Here is a 23,226-nt window from a genome sequence, read left to right as displayed (position 1 = left end):
CTTTTGTAGGTATCATAGTGCTGTGGAATTTGAGAAGATTTTCAGCTAGTAATGGTGAGCTAACCTGTGCTTTTGACAATTTTGCAGAAAGTGAAAACTTTCTTKTTTAAAAAAGGAAGTGGGAGATGAAGGTTACTGTCTGGGCTGTCTGGGCTTATCAGTACATTTGTATATTTTGTAGCAAATGAGGTACAGCAGCAGGCTATGAAAGATTTTGGAAGTGAAAACAAATAGCAACGTTTTTTATGAGGCAATAAAAAAAAAAGATGAAAATGATGATAGGGTCAAAGTGATAGACTTCTGGTTTTTGTTTCAATGAGAGGAAGGAAGGAAAGCAAGCTCAGAAGAAAATATACTGTTGTAACGAGACTTAGTCTTACATAAAAGATTTAACTTAGATGACCAAAGATATAGAAGGCCATATCTTAGAGATATTAAGCAGAAMGAATTTGTAGGACTAAGAAAAAAAACAAGAAGTGAGGATCTAGAGGGAGATTGAAATTGAAAATATCCTCCAAGTTATCTGCTCCATTGACCAGTTACTGTCTCTGGTGATGCAGAAGATATGAACAAAAATTGCAGTGAAGGTGAAATTTAAAGCCTTATTCTAATCTTGCTGGACTTGGAATAGTGATTAATATGTAAACAGATTATCAGTAGGTCATGATATCAGTTTAGAAAAAAAGATTAAGTCTGCAGTAGAGGCTTAACTGTGAATCATGCTTATAAAAGGTAATTTAACATTATTCTATGTAAAGAGTAGGGAAACAAGAAAAAAGCAAAGCAAGTTTCTATGGATGCCAAGTGGAATTGATTAGTGAATAAGAATGATCTTCTGAAATAGCAATCGATGAAGCAGGAAGATAATTAGAACGGAAATAATAATGGAGACAATGGGAGATCCAGACTACAAGAAATGCGTCAGCTGTGTTGAAGGCAGCTTGACAGATGAAAGCAAATAAGGGTGTCATGCCTGTTCACATTTGTGGTTAAGAATAGACTGATAGAAGGACTATAAAGAATGGTTTCAATGAAAATCATATGCAGAAGGTACACTGCAGAAAAGAATTGGAAAAAAAAGATCTGTAAAATGTACATGTTTTGTATTAARTAAACGAGAGGTGATCAGCAGAGAAACAACTGTAGACAACAGCAAATCTTTTAAGGACGGCGAAACTAAGGAATGTTTACACTGAATGAAGAGCCAGTTGACTGACATGTTAATGAGTACCAGAGAAAACTAAAGAAATAAAATGTAGAGATTAGATCTTTGAGGTTAAAGATAGGAGGTATAGTATAGTACAGTAGTTCCTCACTGGCCGGGAAGAAAGCATTGTAGTAGGGGAAAAGAAATAGAAGGCAAATGAAAGTACTTTTGGAAAATACTGTAGTTATAAAAAAGAAGGGAAGAAACAATTGGGTTTATATATGTGAATTTTCATGTTGGAAAAGTGACATTATTTGGCTAATGTAGTGATCATACCAAAAGCAGAGAAATAAAATTCTTACAATGTTAATTGAAACTCACGGTGATGATTCCCACAGTTAAAGTTGTTCTGCTCATCATTTCTTGTAGCAGGACAGTTAGTTGTATTTGAGTGAAGTTGAGGCTCCTGTATTCATATATACTGAGCAAAATCATTCCGTCAGTGGTTTGGGGCTTTATTGAATTTTGATTGCTATTCCTAATAACCAGTTCTTTATCTTGTATGGAATTTGTCTTAGGGATCTGTCCTTACAATAGTGGAAGAAATATCCTTTCATGGAAGCTATACAGCAGTCCTTGCAAACAGTCTCTGTTTAATCTTCATTCATATTGCCTATAAATAATTGCCTATTAAATGTTGTGAAACATACGCTTTTGGAGGAAAGAGTAGAGATTTCTTAAAAGTCCCTAAGCTTTAGAAGTCTACACTATCAATTGTAATATGCAAGAGTTTATGCGTATCCTAAGAATTTTCTTTCTTGGCTATGTAGGTCAGTATTATATTCCTTGTGGATTAAACTTTACAGGAATGATGGCAACTCTCGGATATGCTGTTCCAAAGTGATCCATCAGTGTTAAAACAAATCCGAGGGAAAGAGTCTGCTTTGTGGATAACTTATTAGTGTAAGGTTATGTCATTTATAAATGTATGGATGATTAAATGTCAAAATAATTAAACTTTATGATCTCCCATATGCTGGATTCAGAGAAGACAGTTTGCATCACCCTAGTCTAAACTTGTAAATGGAACATATTAATGATGTGATTACCTGTGTTAATTCACAAGGTAATTTTGGTCTAGTAAATTGTTTTCATTTGCAAAACTGTTTTGCTCCTGAATGGAATATATCGACTAGATTGGTATTTTATAAGCTTTGCCCCTGTTTCTGCTCTGTGAAAATAAGGAGAAGTCTTAGGCAGTCAAAAATACAGAGTAAAGATGTATCTAGATCACAGGTTTATATCTAGATCACAGGGTGACAGAGCGCTGGAACAGGCTGCCCAGGGAGGTTGTGGAGCCTCCTTCTTTGGGGATCTTCCAAACCTGCCTCGATGCCACCCTATGCCCCGTGCTCTGGGTGTCCCTGCTGGAGCACGAGGGTTGGACTAGATGATCTCTAGAGGTCCCTGCCAACCTCAACCAATCTGTGATTCTATTTCTTTTGATATCTGGAAATATTTATAGTTCCAACAGTGATTCAACTTAAAAAGTATTCTTCAATTGAAGTACTGGGAGCTCAGCACAACAGGGTACTAAAACTTATAGATAATCATATTAAATTAAACTCGCAAAATATAACAAAATAAATGTGAGTAGAACGGGATCAGGAAGTAGGGAAGGAAGGAAACAATTGTTGTATTTACCCACAATTTCATTTTTTAAAATAAAGCTTTAAGGAGTTCTGATGTACCAGCAAGAGGTATAAGGTTCCTCAAAATAACTAAAGGGAAGGGAAAAAAATGTAAAGAGAAATAAAAGGAAAGAAATATGAGGTGGATAAAGATGATATATGCCTTGTACTTGCAAGACAATGACATTATCGATTGGTTACACTTCACCACAGATAATGGTGAATAAACACAAACTGACTTTTGCTTTACTAACCATATGTGAAAAATCTTGTGTTTTTGAACTGTGGATTCTCAATTTATTATTTACATTTCAAAAGCATGAGATTACCTGGATTACTTTGCAGAAGGATAGACTAATAGTAATAACAGTGTTAAATATATTGTTGTGAGTGGGTCTTTTTTTTCTGATTTATAGCTTGAAAGTATAATTTTAAATCCTAGTATTCTGTGAAGGAAATTGTTTCAATAATTATTTTGTTTAAAAAAGAAATAGTATCTAATTAACTTACAGCAAAGCTATGATCTAATAAGTGTTAAGATGTAGTGATAAAACAGAAAGTAACTTAATTAATACACCAGAATTTTCAGTCTTTTAAAAAGCTGAATGTCCTAACAGTGTTGAAAACTCTGGCTTTGAGGAATTTTTTTTCCAATGTTTATAACAGATCTACAGTACTATTTTACTTGGCTATGGGGTCTGCTTTTCAGGCCAAGAACTTGGGATTTGATAGGCCTAAATAGGACATTCTACAATATGCATGATGCAAAGTCTTTGTATTTGGAGAGGGCATCTACTTAAGAGTATGGATCTTTRTGTTTAAATATCATTGTAGTTGTACATTATGTAACAGAGATTTAAAATATAAGGGTACTTTTTAAGTGCAGCCGTAGTTCCTGCTTTGACAGATGTTAATGGAAATAGCCATGTGTTTCATTTAGAGCTGTAATGTGTCCAGAGGTTGTCATAGAATTGTTATTACATAGTAACCTGCCTTCTGGAGCAGTACCTGATGTCCTAGCCATGATGTTATAGAACATGGGGATCCCATATACAAAAGTATACATCTTTTTTTCTGGAATTTGTTTCTGAAGAAGGTATGTGTACAATAGACTTTTTTTCCAAAACTTTTTCAAGAAAACGTCAGAAATCTGAAAAGTGGGAAGAAATATTCCTGCAAGTGATTTTCTGAATAAGTATTCCACACAGGTATCATGTGACAACCTTCAGTAAGTTTTTGTGTATTTTTAGAGATCTGCTGATATGCTTGATAGAATTGAAGGCTTAAGGATAAAACTTAAAACCACGCTGCAAACATTTGCAGCAAAAAAGACCACAGACTTCTATAGCCTCTGCAGTACTATAAGACACAATCTGCCATTGCTATACAGCTTGAGAATCTTGGTGCAGAGCATATACAAATACTGTTTTCTCAACAGTCCACTGAAGGTAAGGCTTTTCTGTGTTAGCATTTCTGAGAGTTCTTTTTGATTCTTTTTTAATTTATTTTTCTTTGTTTTGCTTTTATTTCCATGTGTTGATATTTTTATGTTATTTCACTGGTGGCTTCTGCATCACTACCTAGCCCAATTTATTGAGGATTAATCAAACCCTTGATTTTGAGGGTCTGGTTCTGTGCTTGGATTGACCTCTTCCTCATCTTTGTTTTATAGGAGGAATGCAAACAGCTAAGTGTTTGGAGGTGAAACCCTGAAACAGGCATAAGCATAGGCAAAACTCTGGCATTCTGTCTACTGATTGTGCATCAACAAGTGCTGATCTTCACTTTTGAATTCTTCTTTAGTTACAGAGTAAAAAATAAGGGTGATTTTGGTATAAAAGTTGTTTCCCACTTTGGTGGTGGTCCAGACTCTGTCAGATAGAACATTCTCACATTGTACATGGTACATGCACATGGTCAGTGTGCTCAGATCTAAAGAGCGATCTCTGGAAGTGCATAATAACTTGGATTAGAAATTGTATGTTATTGTGAACCATTCAGGGAAGTCTAGAAGAAAGGGAAAGCACCTTCCCCTGAAACAGGCTGTGTCTCCAAGGGCCTTAGTTCTGCCGGTAGGATGCATTTGCTGCCAGCCAGTGTCTGTCCCTGTAATGAAGGCTGAAGTGCTTTCACTATATAGTGAAAGCAGCCTCTATATTTTCCCAGTTTCCCTGTGTTACTAGCTCAAGCTTTTCTGCTCTTCAGACAGTGTGGGGACCCCTGTTGCATATATCTTTCGTTTTGCAGTTCCAATACATTTCCCATTGTTTCCATATTTATAGAATGCTTACATTTGCTTACAGATGTTTACATTTTCATATTATTTCCACTTCTTCAAACTCTTTCCTCGAGTGCTCTAAGTAAGTAGGAAAGCAAGGGAGCATTTGCCAAGAAACTTTCTGCACGTGCATGGTAGAGAGTACTCTTGATTTCAAGAGCTGCTTTGTTTACCAGTGCAGTCTTTAACTTAGCTCAGCTGTCAGACTTCTTCTAAAGTCTTGGAATAGAGCTTCCCAAGCTGTATTCCCAAACTTTGTAACTCCTCTGCAGTTTACATGATGATTGCATGGCTTTGAGGACAAAGCAAGTTTACTCAGGCCTTAATCAATAGCAGAAAGGAGCCTGTAAATATATAGTGAAATGCACTTGAGTTCTAGGATAGAATGTAATCAGTCCTCTTTAATTCTTAGAAGACCCTTTCCTGGATATCAGCATGCTTCTTCCCTCTTGAGCATGAGGTAAACTGTGTAAAGATCCCCTTATCATCAGTGTCTACTTTGTAACTCTTTTTGAAAGAGCATTTATTTTTTCCATATGCTGACATCCTTAACCTTTAGGGATTGCTAATTTCTTAGTTTAGAGACGATATCACAGAACAGATTATTAACTTGCAGTGAATCTTTATGTCTGTTGCTTCATATCTTTCTTAGTCTTTTAATGAAAATGGCCTTTTGTTAACCATCATCTTCCCCAGAAAAATTGAGATTTTGGCCCTTTTAGGAGAACAATTAACTTCATATTATTGTGTCTTCCTGATTTGATCACTCTTTCAAGGTGATACCAGGCTAACGTGGCTGTGCTACATGTGAGCTCTTGCAGATAAGTCTGTGTAGTGCTGAAATAAACCATATGGACATATTGGCTGGATGCTCAGTTGACTCAAGGATAACAGAACCACAGTGTGTTTCTCAGTATATACATCCCCTAAATGTCATGCCTTGAAGTTCTTTGTTTTTATTTCTGATGTAACATAAATAGCAGCTTTCTCCTTATAAGACTTTCAGTTTTAAATCTCAGATTTAAATTCAATGTTTACATGCTACTCTCCCCAAAGTTATTTAATACAAATGTTCTTATATGTATATTTGAGGTACAGCACATTGAATGAGCTTGTTACTTGACATGCAACATTTAAACTTCTTATTTGGCTGTACAAATCGTGCACTTAAGAAAAATACCTTTTAAGAAAACGATTAATCTAATTTCTCTTCTGTTTTTCTTCTGTGAGCTAAGAAATTCCAGGAAACTAACTCTGGTTAGTCTTATGTTAGCATTCTCAGTATTTCAAGCATACTGTTTTATTAATTAATTTATTCAAAACTGCAATGTGGCAGTTTTTCCTGCAGAATGTTTTTCTCTCCTTACAGTTTTGAAAATTGATAAGAAATAAGTAAAAATTTGAGGCTCTGAAAATATTTTTCATTATTGTGCATTCACCATGTCATTTACGAGGTAGACAGAATGTTTTTCACTGTGCATATTTAGTGGTTTATGATATAGTGTAGGATTATATTCAAAAACATATGTAGGAAGCCACATACTTGTAAATGAAATGAAAGATAATATAGTTTAAAGTATGATTTTTGCATTTTTCTTCATTTTATGTAAAGATTTTTTTTCATGATGTTCACATAATAAATGCTATATTTGCTATATAATATATATTATTATCTGATTGGATATATAATTACTTATAAGAATTGTATCAAAATAAAGAAAACAAGGCAAAATAATGTAGCTAGTCTGTGACAACTTAGCTTGAAAATATCTTAAAAATGTAAATAATGAACTAAAGTGATCATTTATGTTGTTAACTTCACAGGAGTCATATGTGAGAAGAATTTAGTATCCTGTGTTAAATAACTTATTTTTCTGAATATAGTTTATCATTGAGATTTTATTTTAGAACTGAAATGTGTCCTATAAAAGTATTTGAATAAACTCTGTTTTAAAAAAAAATATATATATGAGAACCTTAGTCCCGATGATACCTTCTGTAAATGCTTGCATTTGAAGTCCTTGGACATTGGCCATGAAAGGTGGTTCAGATTACTCTTTATGATTGTTGATCTAATATCTGGCTAGTGAAAGCTATTTGTTCCTAATACTCTGGCAAGTCCCTCAATTCTTCATGTCTTGAGTGCTGGGATCTCCAGCACTGAGCACACTGCAGTTACATCCGAGGAATGTGTCAACTGAGTAGAAATCTTCTGTTCTGATCATTTTCTTTCTGGGTAGTTTCCAAACTCAGGACAGAATACACCTTCTCCTCATGTACCTATTTCCTCTATTCCTTTTTTWAAGTACATTATTTCAGATATCTTGCAATTGAAAAATTACAATTAACATAATCTATTATAAATGCTCTTCAAAAGGCAACAGATTAGTGATGAGCTGAAAAAGAGGAAATTCTTTGCTTTAAAAAACTTTTTAAAAGTCCTTATTTCCTTAAAAGGTAGCAAACAAAACTGAAATCTGTTCATGAAAAATGTTCATATTATGAGACGATTCCTTCCACATGTTAAGCCTACTGTTTTTCAGTTAGTTTGCAATGATGAGGAATATGGAAACTGCACCTTTAAGAGGGTGATTTCAGCCACAAAAGCAGTAAGCTTCCTAATTTAACCTAGCTAAAATCAGTATTTAAAGTGAAAACTAAAATCACTTCATGCTGTCCTATTTGCTTTTGTGTGAAGAGAAATGAAGAATATTCCAGATGTGATGACCTACTCTCAGGCATAGAATATGTCACAAAATACGATCTCATTTTTTTGCAGAGGAACAGGAGACATAGTTAAGTCCTAGGATGAATTTGATAGATTTAAAAGGTGAGTCTGGATGAGATTTCCGTCACCTTAAAAATCTCTTTTAAGATCTAAATTTCACAGGAAACAGGCATAAGTCTTTTAGTTGTTTGTTTCTTTGTTTTAAAATATCCTGCACTATATTATATTACGAGGCATGTATTAATAAAGTAAAGGAAACAGCACTTTCTTAAATAAATGCATTATATAGGTGAGGTTAAATTGTCCCTCCTTAGTGTCCAAGTGCTACACAGTCTTTTTATTGTATGTATCTTTAAAACACCTGTAGRTTGTAGAGAGATTGTCTTATCCCTGTTTCCAAGATGGGTAAGATATTGAGGGACTGAGATTTGCCCTTGGTCACAAAGGAAATCTTGTTCTCTGCTACAGAAAACTAAAAGTGGCCTAGGAACACAGAGAAGTGTAAAAAATAAGTATTTAGAGCTATTTTGTAACCTGGTTAGTTTAGTGCAGGCTGCAAGACACTGTTGTCAAGCAGTCTTCCTTGGAGGTGATTCTGGGGAATAGGACTGTATTTTGTGGCCACTGGGGAAAGAGCAGTGAGAGGTCCCAACTCATGCCATAGCTGGGACAATCTTATCTGAGCAGTATGAAAGAGAACATGTGCCCTTGAAAACAGAYATGGGCTTTCATCTAACAGTCTGTCTTTTTTCCAGCTGAAATGAATACTTTGCATTGTATTAGAAAAGTCAAGTGCAAGCTTTATTGACCTCAGGTCAATGGCGTTTGGACAGTCTGAAAAGCCCTCTACTTAAAAGGAGTGATTTACATTTATATATTCACACGTTTTCCTGTGGTTTGTGGTAGTTTGCTGCTCTCTCTATTTTGACTTTAAAACCTTGTCTCAGAATACTTCTTGTAATTACTAATGCCAACCATGAGCGTCCCAAAATACAGTTATATTTGGAGAATACTGGAATGACCACTCTATGGAATGGTGAAAGTGTGATGAATGACCTCCCTACTAAAGATATATCTACTGCAGTAAGCAGTAGATATTGTATCAATAGGCTTGCAAGTTTTGCAAGAGCTGGATAAATGCTTTTAACTTGTTAGATATTAAATGCAAAAGTTCATAGAGATTCCTTTATAAAGAAGGTGTAGTCTTTTTGGATAGTGGTCTTTCTCTTTTGATTATATCATCTCATRTTGAACTGACTACAAAAATACAGCAAGAATGTCAGGATTTTTGAAAGGAAGCGTAATCATGTGCTTTAAGTAAAAATATTCAATCAGTTGAACATGGAATCATGAAAGAAGAAATGTGAGTGTGTTTAGGTTCTGATAGATGCTTTTTTTTTTAGTGAAGAAATTATCCATGTCTCTGGAATATTCTGGACACATGGGAGTATCTAACAGCTAGTTTAAAGAGAACTCTTTGATCATATTTGTGTGGCTGGGACTGGATGAAATAACTTTTTTTAGGATATTTTTTTCTGAGCTAATGTCCAGATTTTGAAGTAAGTGGAATTTGTGCAACTCTGAAATTACACACCTGAGTAGAATACTAGTAAAAAATCTTTTTCATTCTTTTTCATGTTTCCCTCAGTTTTTCTCATTACTGAGCAAAGACACAGGATCTGTGGATAATGACAATGATGTAATGCAAACATTAGCAGCTTCAGAGATTAAGAGTCTTTCAAAGAGTGGCTGAGATTACATTTAAGTTGTTTCAAACTCATCATTAAAGAAAATGATCTGGAAACCATTCCTGATCATTTGTCCAGCCACAGTTCTAAGTGTCTTTTGCAGACTTTACAAAAGTACTATTGTGAAAATACATTAAAGTTTTTTTTTTTTTTAAAAAAGGGGGTTATTAGACATTTTGATATGTACCATGTGCAGATGCCCAGATCCAGGTGCTGTGCCATCATCATCAGAGTGTTGGCAGAGTCAGGCATGACATTGTTCTCTGTGATCTGCCTTAGTGTGGACAGGGAAAATGTCACATAATATGGGGCTTGGGCTACCATGACATATCCTGAAGGGATATGAGGAGGACCCATGGATGCAGGGGCTCTGTGCAGGGCCCAAGCTGGATTTAAACCTTGCAGTCTGGAGGACTTTGAAAGATCATGTTGTCTGAAATGAGCTTCACCTTCTACTGAAGTTGCTTCCACTCTATATTTCAAACAAGTCAAAATACCTTCCCATCTTTATTTGATATGAAACTTACTAATTTGTCTAGTGGATGTATATATTTAYRTATATTTACATATATATTTATATATATACATATATAAAATCATCTAAGGGTTACCATTTGCTTTATGCACTTCAGTAGTTTTGTAAACGTAGTCAGAAGAACTGATGAACTGATGTCTTACATGTATGCACTGTTGCTTAAAGATATTAATTACAGCCTTGGCCCCAAGGAGGTSAGCTAGAATTTTGTATTTCTTATACTAATATGTGAAATCCATGGCTTAAATATGTGGGCCTGCTTAGAAGTTAAGTAGGGCTGAAAGTTCTTGAAAGCAAAAATGGTGTTCATGAACTTTGGATAGGAGTACAGATTAAATATAAATGGTTCACTCCTGTTTTGATTTTTTTTTTTTTTTTTTAGACTAAGATATTTTGGTCATTATTTATTGCCTGTCATTCCCCTTTTCTGTCCCCTAAACCAGAAAAAAATTAAATAAGTTCTTTTACTTTTCCAGTCTGTGTCCCTCCTGAGTCTTCAATAGCCAGACTACATGTCTGTAGCTTCTTAATTTGATTTTGTGGAACCTGAGACATGCAGTAAGAAAGTTACCATGGTTGTCTTTGGAACAAAAATGCAGCAGGGAAGGAAAACCATTATTGTTTTATCAGGCTCTTTGTTATATTTATGTAACATCCATTTCAAATGCTATTCACCAAAAAGATAATACTGATTTTTTTATACTCCACCCGTCCCTATCCATTCTAGATTTTGTCATTATTATTTTTTATCCAGATCTAAATAAGATAAAGAAAATATATCAGAAAAAAAAATTTATGATTCATGTAAGTGAACTGTGTGCAACATCAATTTATCATTTCAATTAGAAATTAAAACACTAAGATGTGCATTTGAAACTGGATTTGAACTGGATAATACGGGTGGAAGGCTGGTTTAGCTGCTACCCACGTCCATTACTGTTGTTTTAAATCATGCTAGTGACAAGTCAAAATGAATATTTTATACTGATTTTTTTTTTTTAACATTAAAATCTGTGATTCTAAAKCAAGGAAGATTCCTATTATAACCTAAGTTACATCTCTAAAATGGTAACATATTTCTGTGTAAATACCTTCACTGGTGTGGGAGGTAAAGTATGGTATTTTCTTGTAACACAAGATGCAATCTGTAGACAACTTTCTTTCACAAAGCGTATCCAGTGATAAATTGCACTTCCCTTCATTGTTTTGCTTCAACGCCTTGATCCCGTCCTTAGTGTATCATTTCTGGCAGGGGAAAGGGTAGCTTGTACTCCACAGTCTTGCATCTATTTCCTCAGCATTTACCATTTGTGATTTTACTTTACACAATATAAACCCTTTCCCATTAGCAGTCACCCACCCCCTTGCTTGGGAGCGAGTCGTGTACGCGGTTTGTTAAGCACTAGCCTGAATTGGAATTAGTGGCTTCGAAGTGTCAGACTCCATGCATTCATCACCATGAGGTTTCAGACCACCAGTTTGCAATGCCTTTTGAAATAGAACTTTGCTCTGGAACCAAATTTAATACAGAAATGATTATATGAAAAAAAAGTCAATAGTACTTAGTAAGTCCTTTTTAGAGTTCACTTTTCAGGTTCAGCAGTTTTAAAGTGACTATTCTTTTACATTTCATCTTTCTACTTGATCTTGCTGTTAAATCAACAGGAAAGAAATGATAATAGTATTGGATTTAGAAGTCTGTTTGCATAAAAGCAGCTATGATGCCACCAAGCACAAAGCTACTGTAATTCATCGATTTCATTCAAAAGTAGAAAGTTTGGAGAAAGACAACTTTTGTTGTCAGCATATCTCACACAAAAGAAAGGATGGGGAAAAAAAAGGGAACTTATTTAAGTTCTTGACACAAATTTTACATGAGACATTCTTCCAGTAGTTCTATCAAATAGCACTTCATATATCAGACTGATTAAAACATGAAAGTTATGGTTATTGGACTGTTCTCCAATCTCCCCACTGCTAACCCCGTCCTTTTGTTGTCTGACTTATTTTTATTTTTAATTTTTTTCCTCTTCTTTCATTTGTATTTTAGCAGCTGGGATACTGGATACTGATCTATACTTTGTTATGTAAGAAACTTTTACTACTACTTTGTCCTAGTAGTTTTTTATAACGCTCACAACAGGATGTATTTCCAAAATGGYATGCTTTCTTGGATGCTACTATTTAATATGGCTTATTGAAAGAAAAACATTTGGGACCTATATAAGTTGTTGTTAATAATGTAGTAGCAAGCAGGAAAATTAGATTTTTTAATATTTCTGCAGTGTAAAGTGTAAATCTAAATTAGTGTGTTGTTCCACTTACTGGTCCTTTTACATGAGGATTGGATCCAATGCCCATTGAAGTTAGTGGAAAGTTTCTCACTGACTAAAACAAGTATTGACTCATATCTTAAATCTGGAAAGTGTATAGGGCTTTCCTTATATAATAGCTTGTTTTGCTGATTGCATTTTTTTCATGATATATGTGGAGATCAGATTTTAGATGCCAACAATGATTGCTTCATTGTCATCCTTTGATTACATTACTAAATATGTAGAAATTGTATTTAGCTAATCTAAACACAGATACAAGCTGTAAGAGTATCTCACTACTCCCTGGGACATTTGTTTATAGCAGTTTTGTAGATAGTCACCTACATGGAGTTKGGCTACTTGAGACTTTGGTCTGATACAATATGTCACAGGTGAACTCTACACCTCAGGAAACTATGACAATAGCTTCCAATATGTCTTTTCTATATTTTTTTCCTCATTTACCATTTCTGTAGTAGGAAGAAAACTTACTTTAGCCTTAAAAACTTATTCTGTCTTTGGTATATGAAAAAACATATGGTTTTGATCTGACTCAGTACTTAGAGTGTGACTGTCAGATTAAGCAATCATCTTTCAAGAAACCAAATCTTTTCAAAGTGCTGCTTAAATGACTTCTTTTTTGGGGTTAAACCACAAAACCTGAATTGGTAAAGTCTTCATGTACTGTAGACCTGAAGGGATAAAAGCAGTGAATGTTACGCTGCTGTAGACATCTCTTTCAGAACAGGAGAAATACAATCAAAGTCCATTCCATATTGTCTTGTTTTCCTGTTGCTCTCTCTYCTCGCTAGCTGACAAACCAATGAAAAAAATCAAGTGAATTAATGAAGACTGGCTTTATTTTGCTGGCTATATTTTTACTGACAAACACTAATATTTAACAGTAGTTCTATTTATGCCAAGTTCTCTTCAGCCATGTTACATTGTGGCAGTTGTATAGTGCAGCTGTGAGTGTGCTACTTGTAAACTTACAGGTATCTCTATACTCAATGATAGCAGAAGCAAAAGTCTGTCCTACTAGATATTCTTGATTGAATCCACTAAAGAAAGATATGAGTTGTTTCCTAAAACATGTATCACTTTCTGTATGAGCAATATAGACTAGAATCTGAAATTTTATAATACAGTGTAAGGATATTTAGGCATAGTGTATAAAAAAAAAAATCCATGAATACACTTATATTAAAATCATTCAATTAAAACATTTTTATTTATGATGTTGGTGTAGTTTTGAGTTAGTATAAACTCTTATGTTTTTGGCACTCCTAAGTCTTGGCACTAAGAGATTTCCACTGGCATTTAAAGTTTATGGTTTTAAAAATAAAAACAGTGGTCAAACTACTGTGGGATTTACAGCACCGATTTGGAATGTGGCTTATGGCCAAATGTCTGAAATTGAGATTTATTATTATCTGTAATGCCAATATATTGCAAGATGTGCAGTAAAAGATAGTGTTTGTTCTTGCTTACTATACTTTGAACCCATTGAGCAGTGCCTTTTCTCGACATTAATAACTAGCTGAAAACCACAAAACTGAAGATACTGCCATATAGCAACACAGAGACATTCTGCTTGCATTTTGTCTGTGTGATAAATTTCAAGGTAATTTTYAAGATAAATCTTTACTAGGAAGGTATTTGGTTGTTCTGACTTTTGTGTAGGTTACACTTGGAAGCCTCAAAGGGAGGCTGTTTAGTGTTGAGTTATGCCAAGTGTAAAAGGCATGGTTGGATGTGGGACATCCTGAATAGCCAACAGAAAGTTGATGCCTCTAGTTAAATAGGAATATACATATAAATCAACCATGTCTTTTTTATATTGGAAATTTATGAAGATCAGTTTTTTTCTTTTGCCATGGGTCTTGCTGCTATGGCTGATACTTCTCCTCCAAGCCCAGCCTGTGTATGAGGAAGTCCCTACCGCTTCTTTTTGCTGGGCTTGCTCTCAGGGTGACCGGTGTCACTTACTGGTTATGCTTCTGCACCTAATGCCACCATCACAGCTGGAAGTGGTAGAACCAGCTGTGCCAGTCCAAAAGTGAGGGAACACTGTGTTGCATCCCATCATCCAACTTCAGACTCAGTTTTTCCATGGAGTCAACTAAAAAGATGTAATTCAGAACAATTTAAGATTTTTTTAATCTTTCTTTTAGAAAGAAAGAAAATGTTAGATTATAACAGTTCAGTATTGTTTTGTATATGTAAATTTTTTATAAAAAATCAGACAGAAGAAAGTTTTTTCTTTTAAATTTGTCCCCTATAAAACAATTCCATTTGATGAGGGTCRAAATATGCTGATTTAACAGACTAAAAGGCTATAGGAGATGATTTTATGCCCTGAACTTAGTGCACACCGTGTTAAGGAACTCTGGGATAAATTATAATTTACTTGGAAAATCAACATAACATTTTTTGTTGGTAATTTAGACTCTGGGATTTTGAAGCAACTTTCTATTTGAAATACAAATCCAAATGATCTTAAACTTGAAATGGAAACTTAAAAGATATTCTTAAACTGAAGTCTCTGTGAAAATGATATTAGGATATTCAAAGAGCAATGTGAAAATGCATAAATCAAATTAGCAAATGGATATGTAATGATTAGTATGCTTTAGTATGTATAATTTAGTACGATTATTTTGCATCTCAAGTGCATGGTGGAATGCAGAAAAACTCTCRTGCTCCATGAACTTCCATCACAGACAGAGAGAAGCAGCAGGCCATGTACATGTTGGAGTAGGAATTTCTGCCTCAATGGCATTTGTATGTGCTCCAGCAAAACCCTAAACATATCAGTGGAAGAAAAAAATCACTTCAGAGGCAACAAATGGTTAAAATGCAATAGATAAGTTATTAAATGTGGTACCTATATTGCAGTTTGAGCATTTTTTTTCACTACAGTAATCACACCTCTAGCAGTAATGGTTTAAATTGTAATTTGGGGTAAACATTTTGTTGGTGTTTTTGTTTAGTTATTTTTATATGCTTTCCTGACATGCTGTCCTATTAGTAAAAGTTTCATTACTTCCATTTTGAGAACTGTACATACACAGAATTTAAACACCTAAATTGGGGTAAAAAATGACCGGGAAGGCTATTATTGGATACAGTGGTCATTTAGGCTTTGATTATTCTTAGTTTTTTGAACTCCACATTTTGTACAGAAGTGTTGCCTAAATGCTTGTACATGTGCATAAATTCACTGTTCTGAAACGCTGGCTGGTAATCTTTTGCTGTGATATCTAGGTGTATCTAATCACTCTTAGAAATAAGAGCACAATATAATTCTCATGATTGCTTTTCCAATCACATATGCAAGTATTTGTAAATAACAAAATAAGTTATACTTTCACTTCAACTTTAATCACTTTTTTTTAATCATACCAATATATGCCGCTTATGAGAGGAGCAGCAAGAGTGACTGATTTGCCAAACCATAAACAAAGACTTCCCTGAACCACTGTTCACTGATTACTTCTTTGAAAATGGAAACTAGCAGCTGTTCCTGTAAACTGTATGCAACCATTTGACATGAAGAATTCTTCATCTGATTGAAGCTGCTTCAGGGATGATTTTACAAAGCCGTAGGGTTCATATCCTCTGGTTCTGGCACAGAATGAAGCTGTCTGGAAACTAAATGAGCTAGCCAGTTAATGCAAAATTTTTCCATTACGATTTTTATTTGGAAAACTTTTTCTCAAGGAAAACTTAGAGTGTGGAATTCTTTGTGTCCTTTTAAATATATGATGTTCTTTTAATTTCTTATTTTATTTTCTTATTCATTTTTTTTATTTCACTGTTTTTTCTTACATATCTGCTATGAAGGGTTTTACATTGGAAAAGAATTTTAAAAGTTTGATTTAAATAAAAATTTACTATTTTTAACATTCTGTAGATGCTAATCCCATTAGTATGTTTTGATAATTTTCTACAGATTGTTGTGCATTGATTTTAAAGCATCCTTGGTTGTATTATGAAGAAACAAAGGGACTAGTCCAAGGTCTACTGTTTAAATTTGTATGTTATTAACAATATTACACTGGTATGGTCTTCCGTGTTCAAGATAAGCAATACAGAGTGTGTGTAGTGCAAGAAAAAAATATTATTAAGATTTCTGCTACCAAGAAGTTTAGAAAAAAGGTTTTTTYCTTCTTACATTTTTTCACTCTGCATCTTAGCCTAATGCCCAGCCCAATATTTTGACCTTTTATTTTTCTTACTCACAAACCTCTGGTATGCAAGAAACAATAAATGACCTGTTTTTGTTTCCCCTGCTTAGATTTCAAATCATAAGCAGAAAGTAAATTATTTCCAAAGAAACTCCACAACTTCCCTCTCATACTTTATATGGCACTCTAATCAGACTAGTGGAAAGAGCCTGTTAGCTGCTTATTCCTGAGCATATGGGGCAAAGTGAAAGTTCTGTCGCTGGAACTGGAAAGTTCCAGTCTCAAACATTCATCTTGTTTAGGGAAAATAATATATACTAGAGTAGCTACCAGTTGCTAAGGCTAAAATAATTGATATGAGTTCCATAGTCAGATATTTTGTGGGAGAATATTAATCTGGTGAACACATGTTTATTTGTGAGATCAGATGGTGGAGAAGAGGAAGATGGAAGTTTTCTTAGGATGTTTTGTTTGCGTACATTTAAGAAATTAAGAAGGAAATGTTCAAATTTATGAGTCAATGCATATTTGAGAAGAAAGAATAAATAAAACAATGTTTCAGTTTAATGCCTTGACATCAATGTTACTTGCTTCCCATCAAGGGATAGAAGTTGTCAGAAAAATAAAGTGAGTGACATAACATTTTAGGAAACTAGATTTAATAAAATGGTTGCAGTTAAATTATTAGAACTTCACTGGAAAATCCTTCACTTTTGATTTTTTTAATATACTGGACTAGTAAAATATTGTTTTACTTTTTCTTCTCAAATATACATTGATTGAATCTTAAATTTCAACCTTTCAAATTTGAACTGTAATATTTGAGCTGATAATGTAAACAATGTTTTAAGTTATATATAGAGAAAAAAAAAAGGTGTTATGTCTCTTTGACTTGTAGCTATACTATGCTTCCTGAGACTCAGGAAAAATAAATATATTTGCTAATCATTTACAAAATACTTCAGTTATTCCCTGCCATCAACTGGACTGCTGTGTGCAAAATATGATTAATGATTTATTTCCAGATAGTGTAAGGTAATGAATGTAGTACCATGGAGTCAATTCTGGGGTCCTTATTAGTCACTGTTTTCATCAGCATCCTGGATGGCAAGATGGACTGCCGAAGTGTTTAGAAAATTCTCAGATCAAGCTAAATTACAGAGAGTAGCTGACATGCTGAATGGCAGAACTGTAATCTAAAGAGACCTTAAGGACTGGTCCAGCGAAACACCATGAAGGTTTCTCATTAAGGAGAAGTGCAAAATTCTGCATCTGGRACGTTGTGAGCCCTGCGTTGGTAGAGAATGGGAAGTGACTGGCTGAGCAATCAGTCTTTGGGTTGTGATGTTTGCTAAACTGAATTTGAGCCAACTGTAGGCTCTCACTGACAGTAAGGCAAACCATGGACTGGACTATCACAAAATCACAGAATCACAGAATATTCAAGGTTGGAAGGGACCTCTAGAGATCATCTAGTCCAACCTTCCTGCTCAAGCAGGCACACCTAGAGCATGGGGCACAGGGCGGCATCAGGCGGGTTTTGAAGACCTCCAGAGAAGGAGACTCCCCAACCTCCCTGGGCAGCCTGCTCCAGGGCTCTGTCACCCTCACAGTAAAGAAGTTCTTCCTCACATGGAGATGGAACTGCCTGTGTTGCAGTTTGTACCCATTACCCTTTGTCCTGTCACTGGCCACCACTGAGAAGAACTTGGTCCCTTCCTCCCTATATTCTCCCTTCATGTATTTATACATGTTCCTCATATCYCCTCTCAGCCTTCTCTTGTCCAAGCTAAACAGGCCCAACTCACTCAGTCTCTCCTCATACGAGAGATGTTCCAGTCAATCATCTTTGTCACTCTCTGCTGGACCCTCTCTAGAAGCTTCATACTATGTATGAAGCCATAGTAGTATGGCCAGCAGATAAGAGATCACCCTTCTCCTCAGTCTTGGTGAGGCCATAGTTGGATTAGAGGGCCAAATTCTGGGACCCCTCATTCAGTGGGATTTTAAGAAGGAAGACAGAAGGTAGGCTGTGGTTTTGTATTGTCAGAAGTGTGGAAATGGGTGCCTAGATGAAGTRGGAAGGTTATTTTTTGTGGAGAGTACAAACATCAGGACTCTAGAAGAGTAATGTAATGGTAGTTTAGTGAATACATTTATTTTTAGCAAATAGAAGCTCTGGTTTGGTAGTGTGAGAGCATATGATGAGGCAGTGGCCACACGTTGCAGCTTTTGAGGTTCATGTTGCGTATTAGGAAAAAGAAAATCACTAGGAGGGCAATGCAATACTAGAATGAGCTGTCCTTGTATTTTTTCAGTATTTAGCTAGGCAAAGCTATGGCTGACCTGTTCTAGTATTTTCAGTGGTCCCACTTAAAGCAAGAGATTGGACTAGATGACCTCCTTGGTTGTAAAAAAATAAGAATAGAATTCAATTGTCTTACTATTATTTTATTTTCAATTGAGAACCAGCAAGGGTTCTACATTATCTTCTTAATAGTGAAACTTCAATTAGAATATAATACATCTCAAATTTGTAGGGTTTGGTCAGCTTTTCAGTAAGATTATATTATTAATAAAAAGACCTTTGTTTTTTTTTTCCAAGATAAGTATATACAGAAACTTAGGATAGATTACTTGATACTTTATAGTCATATCATCTATCCAATAAAAAGTTACAGAGGTAAATWAGGAGCCAGCGAAAGTCTTTGTGAGAGATATAACTGTCTTGGATGACTGAAATTAGTACGGATAGAAACAGCAAATTAGACAGTTCTGAGTAGTCTACAGTTTTAAGATTATGTAAGTGAATGAGAATAAAAGAACCAAAGTCACATCCTAGGAGGAGATAACAATTTTGAGAGATTAAAGTAATTTGTCATTGGAGATACTGAAGGAGAGAAGACAAAGCCAATAAAATAATATATTGACTATAGAGCCACTTTGGCCAAAGGAAGAAAATGAGCGAGTTGCTATGTCAAAGACAAAGAATTAAAAAAAAAAAAAAAATGTGAGAGGAATGCAGACCTATAGTGATTTAGTGAGAGCAGTTAGGATGAACTACTTAGAGCATGAGATGCAATTCTGGTTCCAGCTTTTCAGTTTTGTCACTAACATCAGTAAATGTGTATCTTAATGTACAAAGAGAATGAAATGAATGAAAGAATGAATGAAAAATGCTGTTTATAGATCATCATTTTCCAAACTACAGCAGGATTTCAAATGCTTATTTGTAGATTGCAGAAAACAGTATTTCTCTAATGTTGTATTTAAGATTTCATGATATTGATGAAAGAAGATGATTGAGGGCTCATACATGTCACTGAGACTTGCCTTTTTATAAGCTTATTGCTTTTTTCAGTATAGTTTCTCACAAAGGAAATTGCTGGACTAYGTTTAGCACCAATAAAAATCTGAAAACTCTATTTGTTGGTATGCCAGATTTAATTCATCTTGAATTTTCCACCTTCATTCATTCCATCTCTTTCATATTTCTTCCATACTCACTTCTTGAGTCTTACATGCTAAGACCTGTTTGATTTTCTATGTGTTTATACATATGCTTTAGTTTTACAGACTGTTGATGTATTAGTTGATCTTGACACAAACTTGAAAATGGTCGGAAAAGAAAAATCTAAGTAAAAGAAATTTTTAGACTAACTTGGTTTAGAAGAGCCTATAGCTTAAGTTTTTGCTTTTATTTTTGAAGTGTATCCTAGTTTTCTTAATAGAGAAGTAATTTAAATATCTTCTTAGTAGTCTTCATTCAACTGGTTGCCCATTAAAGCAAACCACTCACTGGAAAGATCTTTAATAAAGCCACATGTTTGTTTCTTTTGAACTGCAGCTCACCACAGCCACCTTGGATGGCAAACTTCAGTTGTTTCTACCTTGATGCTTGACAGCCTATGGAGCTTTGGTCCTGGTGCCCTGAGGGTAATGGTTTGCTGAGAGACAGAAGACCTGGAATTGTGCAAGAAAAATAATATTCCTTTTTAAACTGAAATTTTCTTCTGGTTTGKTTTTTTTCAAGTTCTTCAAACTGTTCTTGAAGCTCTTCTGTTGTATAGATATAATTTGTTCTTTGCAAAAATAGTAGCAAGAGATCAAGAAAAGGAGTGCTCATTTTGACTTCAATCTAGCACATCACTATGSAAGTTTGTTTCAGAAGACTTCTTGGGTGCTTATACTTAGATGTATTTTGTAGTGCYCTGCTAGACTGAGACCACCTTTGTGCAGACTGCAAATGTAGTAAAAGTAACAATTGATCCAATTTTGATGCTACATCTGCCAATGACCAAATATTTAAATTAATCTGCAAGAAGGAAGAACTTACTGTCTTTCCAGAATACTAGGGTGATCCTTCTGTTATAGTCCTTTAGGGTTACTAAAATCAGCATGAATATTAAATGCAAAATTTTACAGACTTTTTATTCCTTTTTATCTTACATTCTAGTTGTCTCTTAGGGAGTATGTGAGAAAGGTAAATTCTTTAGAAAACTACATTGTTGCTACAGTGTGATATTATTAAAATAACCTTATATGTAAGCAAGCTGTTTTTGTATTTTAATTACTATTTAAATATTTTCAGAAGATTTAGGTAATAAGAAAATAAAGTTTTGGAAAAAAAAATGCTCAGTTTTTGTATTCTTCCTTGTTTACTTGTCTTGAATATACATTAATACTTTTTTGGTTCAAGAACAAATGGAAACAAAAAGTCCATTGTACCATGTGGCTACATACTGCTATGCTCATGGATGACCAGCAAGATGAGAGTTTTTATGGCCAATGTTGAGAACCACAAAGTTTATTTAAGTGCTTTCTCATGTATGACTTCTGAACTGCACACCAAGAATCACTATTCAAGTGCAGAAATCTAGCATGACCCATAACTGCAATTAGAAGGAAAATTTAATGGGACAGAAGTAAAAGGGAAGGGCCACCATTTGATAGCTCTCCTACTTTCTGGGACTAACTATGGGCAAATTCCAGTCATTCCATGAGTATCTCAGTAATCCTTCTTCATCTCAGTTTTATCTCTGCAGAAAGAGTTCTTCCAAATTTGAGGGAGATTATCTCCATTTCCTTAAAGTAATATTCAGAAAAGGCGCTTTCTTATTAGTTTTGTCAAGGACTTTTGCTGGACAGAAAAGCCCTTTAGGACATTTTGGCCGTGACCACATCATCATCAATCTATCCTGAATACACACTTTCATCTTGTGAGGACTGCCATATGTGCAGCTTCTTGCTAGCTCAGGAATTTCTTAACCGCTTCTTCAGAAGAAGAAGTAAGAGAGATTCTGCCCTACATACTTTCAAATAGCTATTCATGCTTTTTTTTTTTTTTTTTTTTTTTTTTTTTTTTTTTTTTTTTTTTTTTTTTTTTTAATATGTTCCAAATAATTTTTTTCCCCTGGGTTCCTCAGAAATATTTGAATGCTTGTGGTTTTCAGAGTGGAAAGCTTCATCTGACACACTTAAAGTCTGGCAAAATTAAATGCTTGAAAGCAGATTTTCTAGTAGCAAATAAAATAAAAATGTAGTTGTGGACGGTACTACCAGCCATACCTATAGTGTAATGTTTTCAATTTTCACAACCACTGAATTATCCTTCTAAGATCCATTTGATAGAAGAACATAGGAAACTATACTCAGTTACTGAAGACTTACAGTTATATAAGATTATTCTGCAAAACATCACGGTACACTCAAAAGCAATATATACTAGGTTTTAAATAGGCAATCCTGACAGTTTATACTTTCAAGTTCTGGCATAAAGATAAGACCATCTGAAATGCAGCAGTCCTAAAAGCAGATATGAAAATTTCCTAATTAACTAAGAGGGATAATTTATTTCAACTATCAAACCTTTTTAAATGGACAGAGAAACAAAMACTAAATAGATCTTCTGGAGGAATTTTGGGTTTGCTTTCAGACTCTTTGTGGAACAAAAAAGTGACTACAGTGTATCTCCCAAATCTCATGCAAATCAGAAGGCAGCATGTGAAGGAACATGTGTGAAGAAAACAATTTGTGTGTGAGGAAAACAAATGGCAAAAGAATAACTAGTTTCATTAAATATTKGTTGTATCATCAATTAGTGTCTGTCCTTGAATGTCCTTAGATTTTGAAGAGGGGAGTGGTGTTTTCCCATCTTTCTGTATGCTCTATGTGAAGGACTTTCCCAGTTGAATATTTTCTGTTGAATGTCACTAAGTTATTTCAATTTAAGCAGGATTCCCAAAATATTTTAGTCCGATTCCCTAAGGATGTAGGGGGAATCCAGATCTTTTCTGAGTTGTTGAGAATGAAACTGGAATTTTTTTTGATTGTGAGAGTATATACTGTATGGGTTTGTGGCAAACTCTGGAGCATGGAGAAAATGGAAATAAGACATGATAAAAACGCTTCCAGAAGCAAAGTAAGTTGAGAAAGGAATTCTGTGTGAGACAAAATGGCTTGGCTTACTTTGTKGATTTATGTTGTTTATCTGTGGTTAATGCTCAATGTTACTGATGCTGCTGTTGATGTCTTGAGGAAAAAGCATGTGACCCAGGCCTCATATCAATCCTTTGTGGGTGGGAGAGAGTGCAA

General features: G+C 34.7%; 1 protein-coding gene across 1 annotated transcript in view; it reads left to right on the top strand.

Moving 5' to 3' along the window:
* WDR27 (WD repeat domain 27) overlaps positions 1-21,069 on the top strand; it is a 105,084-nt gene extending 84,015 nt beyond the window's left edge. The window contains exon 25 of the mRNA XM_026053347.1: positions 20,480-21,069. Coding sequence (XP_025909132.1) covers positions 20,480-20,527 — 48 coding nt within the window. The 3' untranslated portion in view covers positions 20,528-21,069. The remainder of the gene's footprint in view (positions 1-20,479) is intronic.
* The last annotated feature ends 2,157 nt before the right edge of the window (positions 21,070-23,226 follow it).

This window comes from Nothoprocta perdicaria, unplaced genomic scaffold (assembly GCF_003342845.1).
Source record: "Nothoprocta perdicaria isolate Ctin4 unplaced genomic scaffold, notPer1 scaffold_99, whole genome shotgun sequence".
Lineage (NCBI taxonomy): Eukaryota > Metazoa > Chordata > Aves > Tinamiformes > Tinamidae > Nothoprocta > Nothoprocta perdicaria.
The sequence above is the reverse complement of the archived record's forward strand: the minus strand, read 5'-3'. Positions and strand labels throughout refer to the sequence as shown.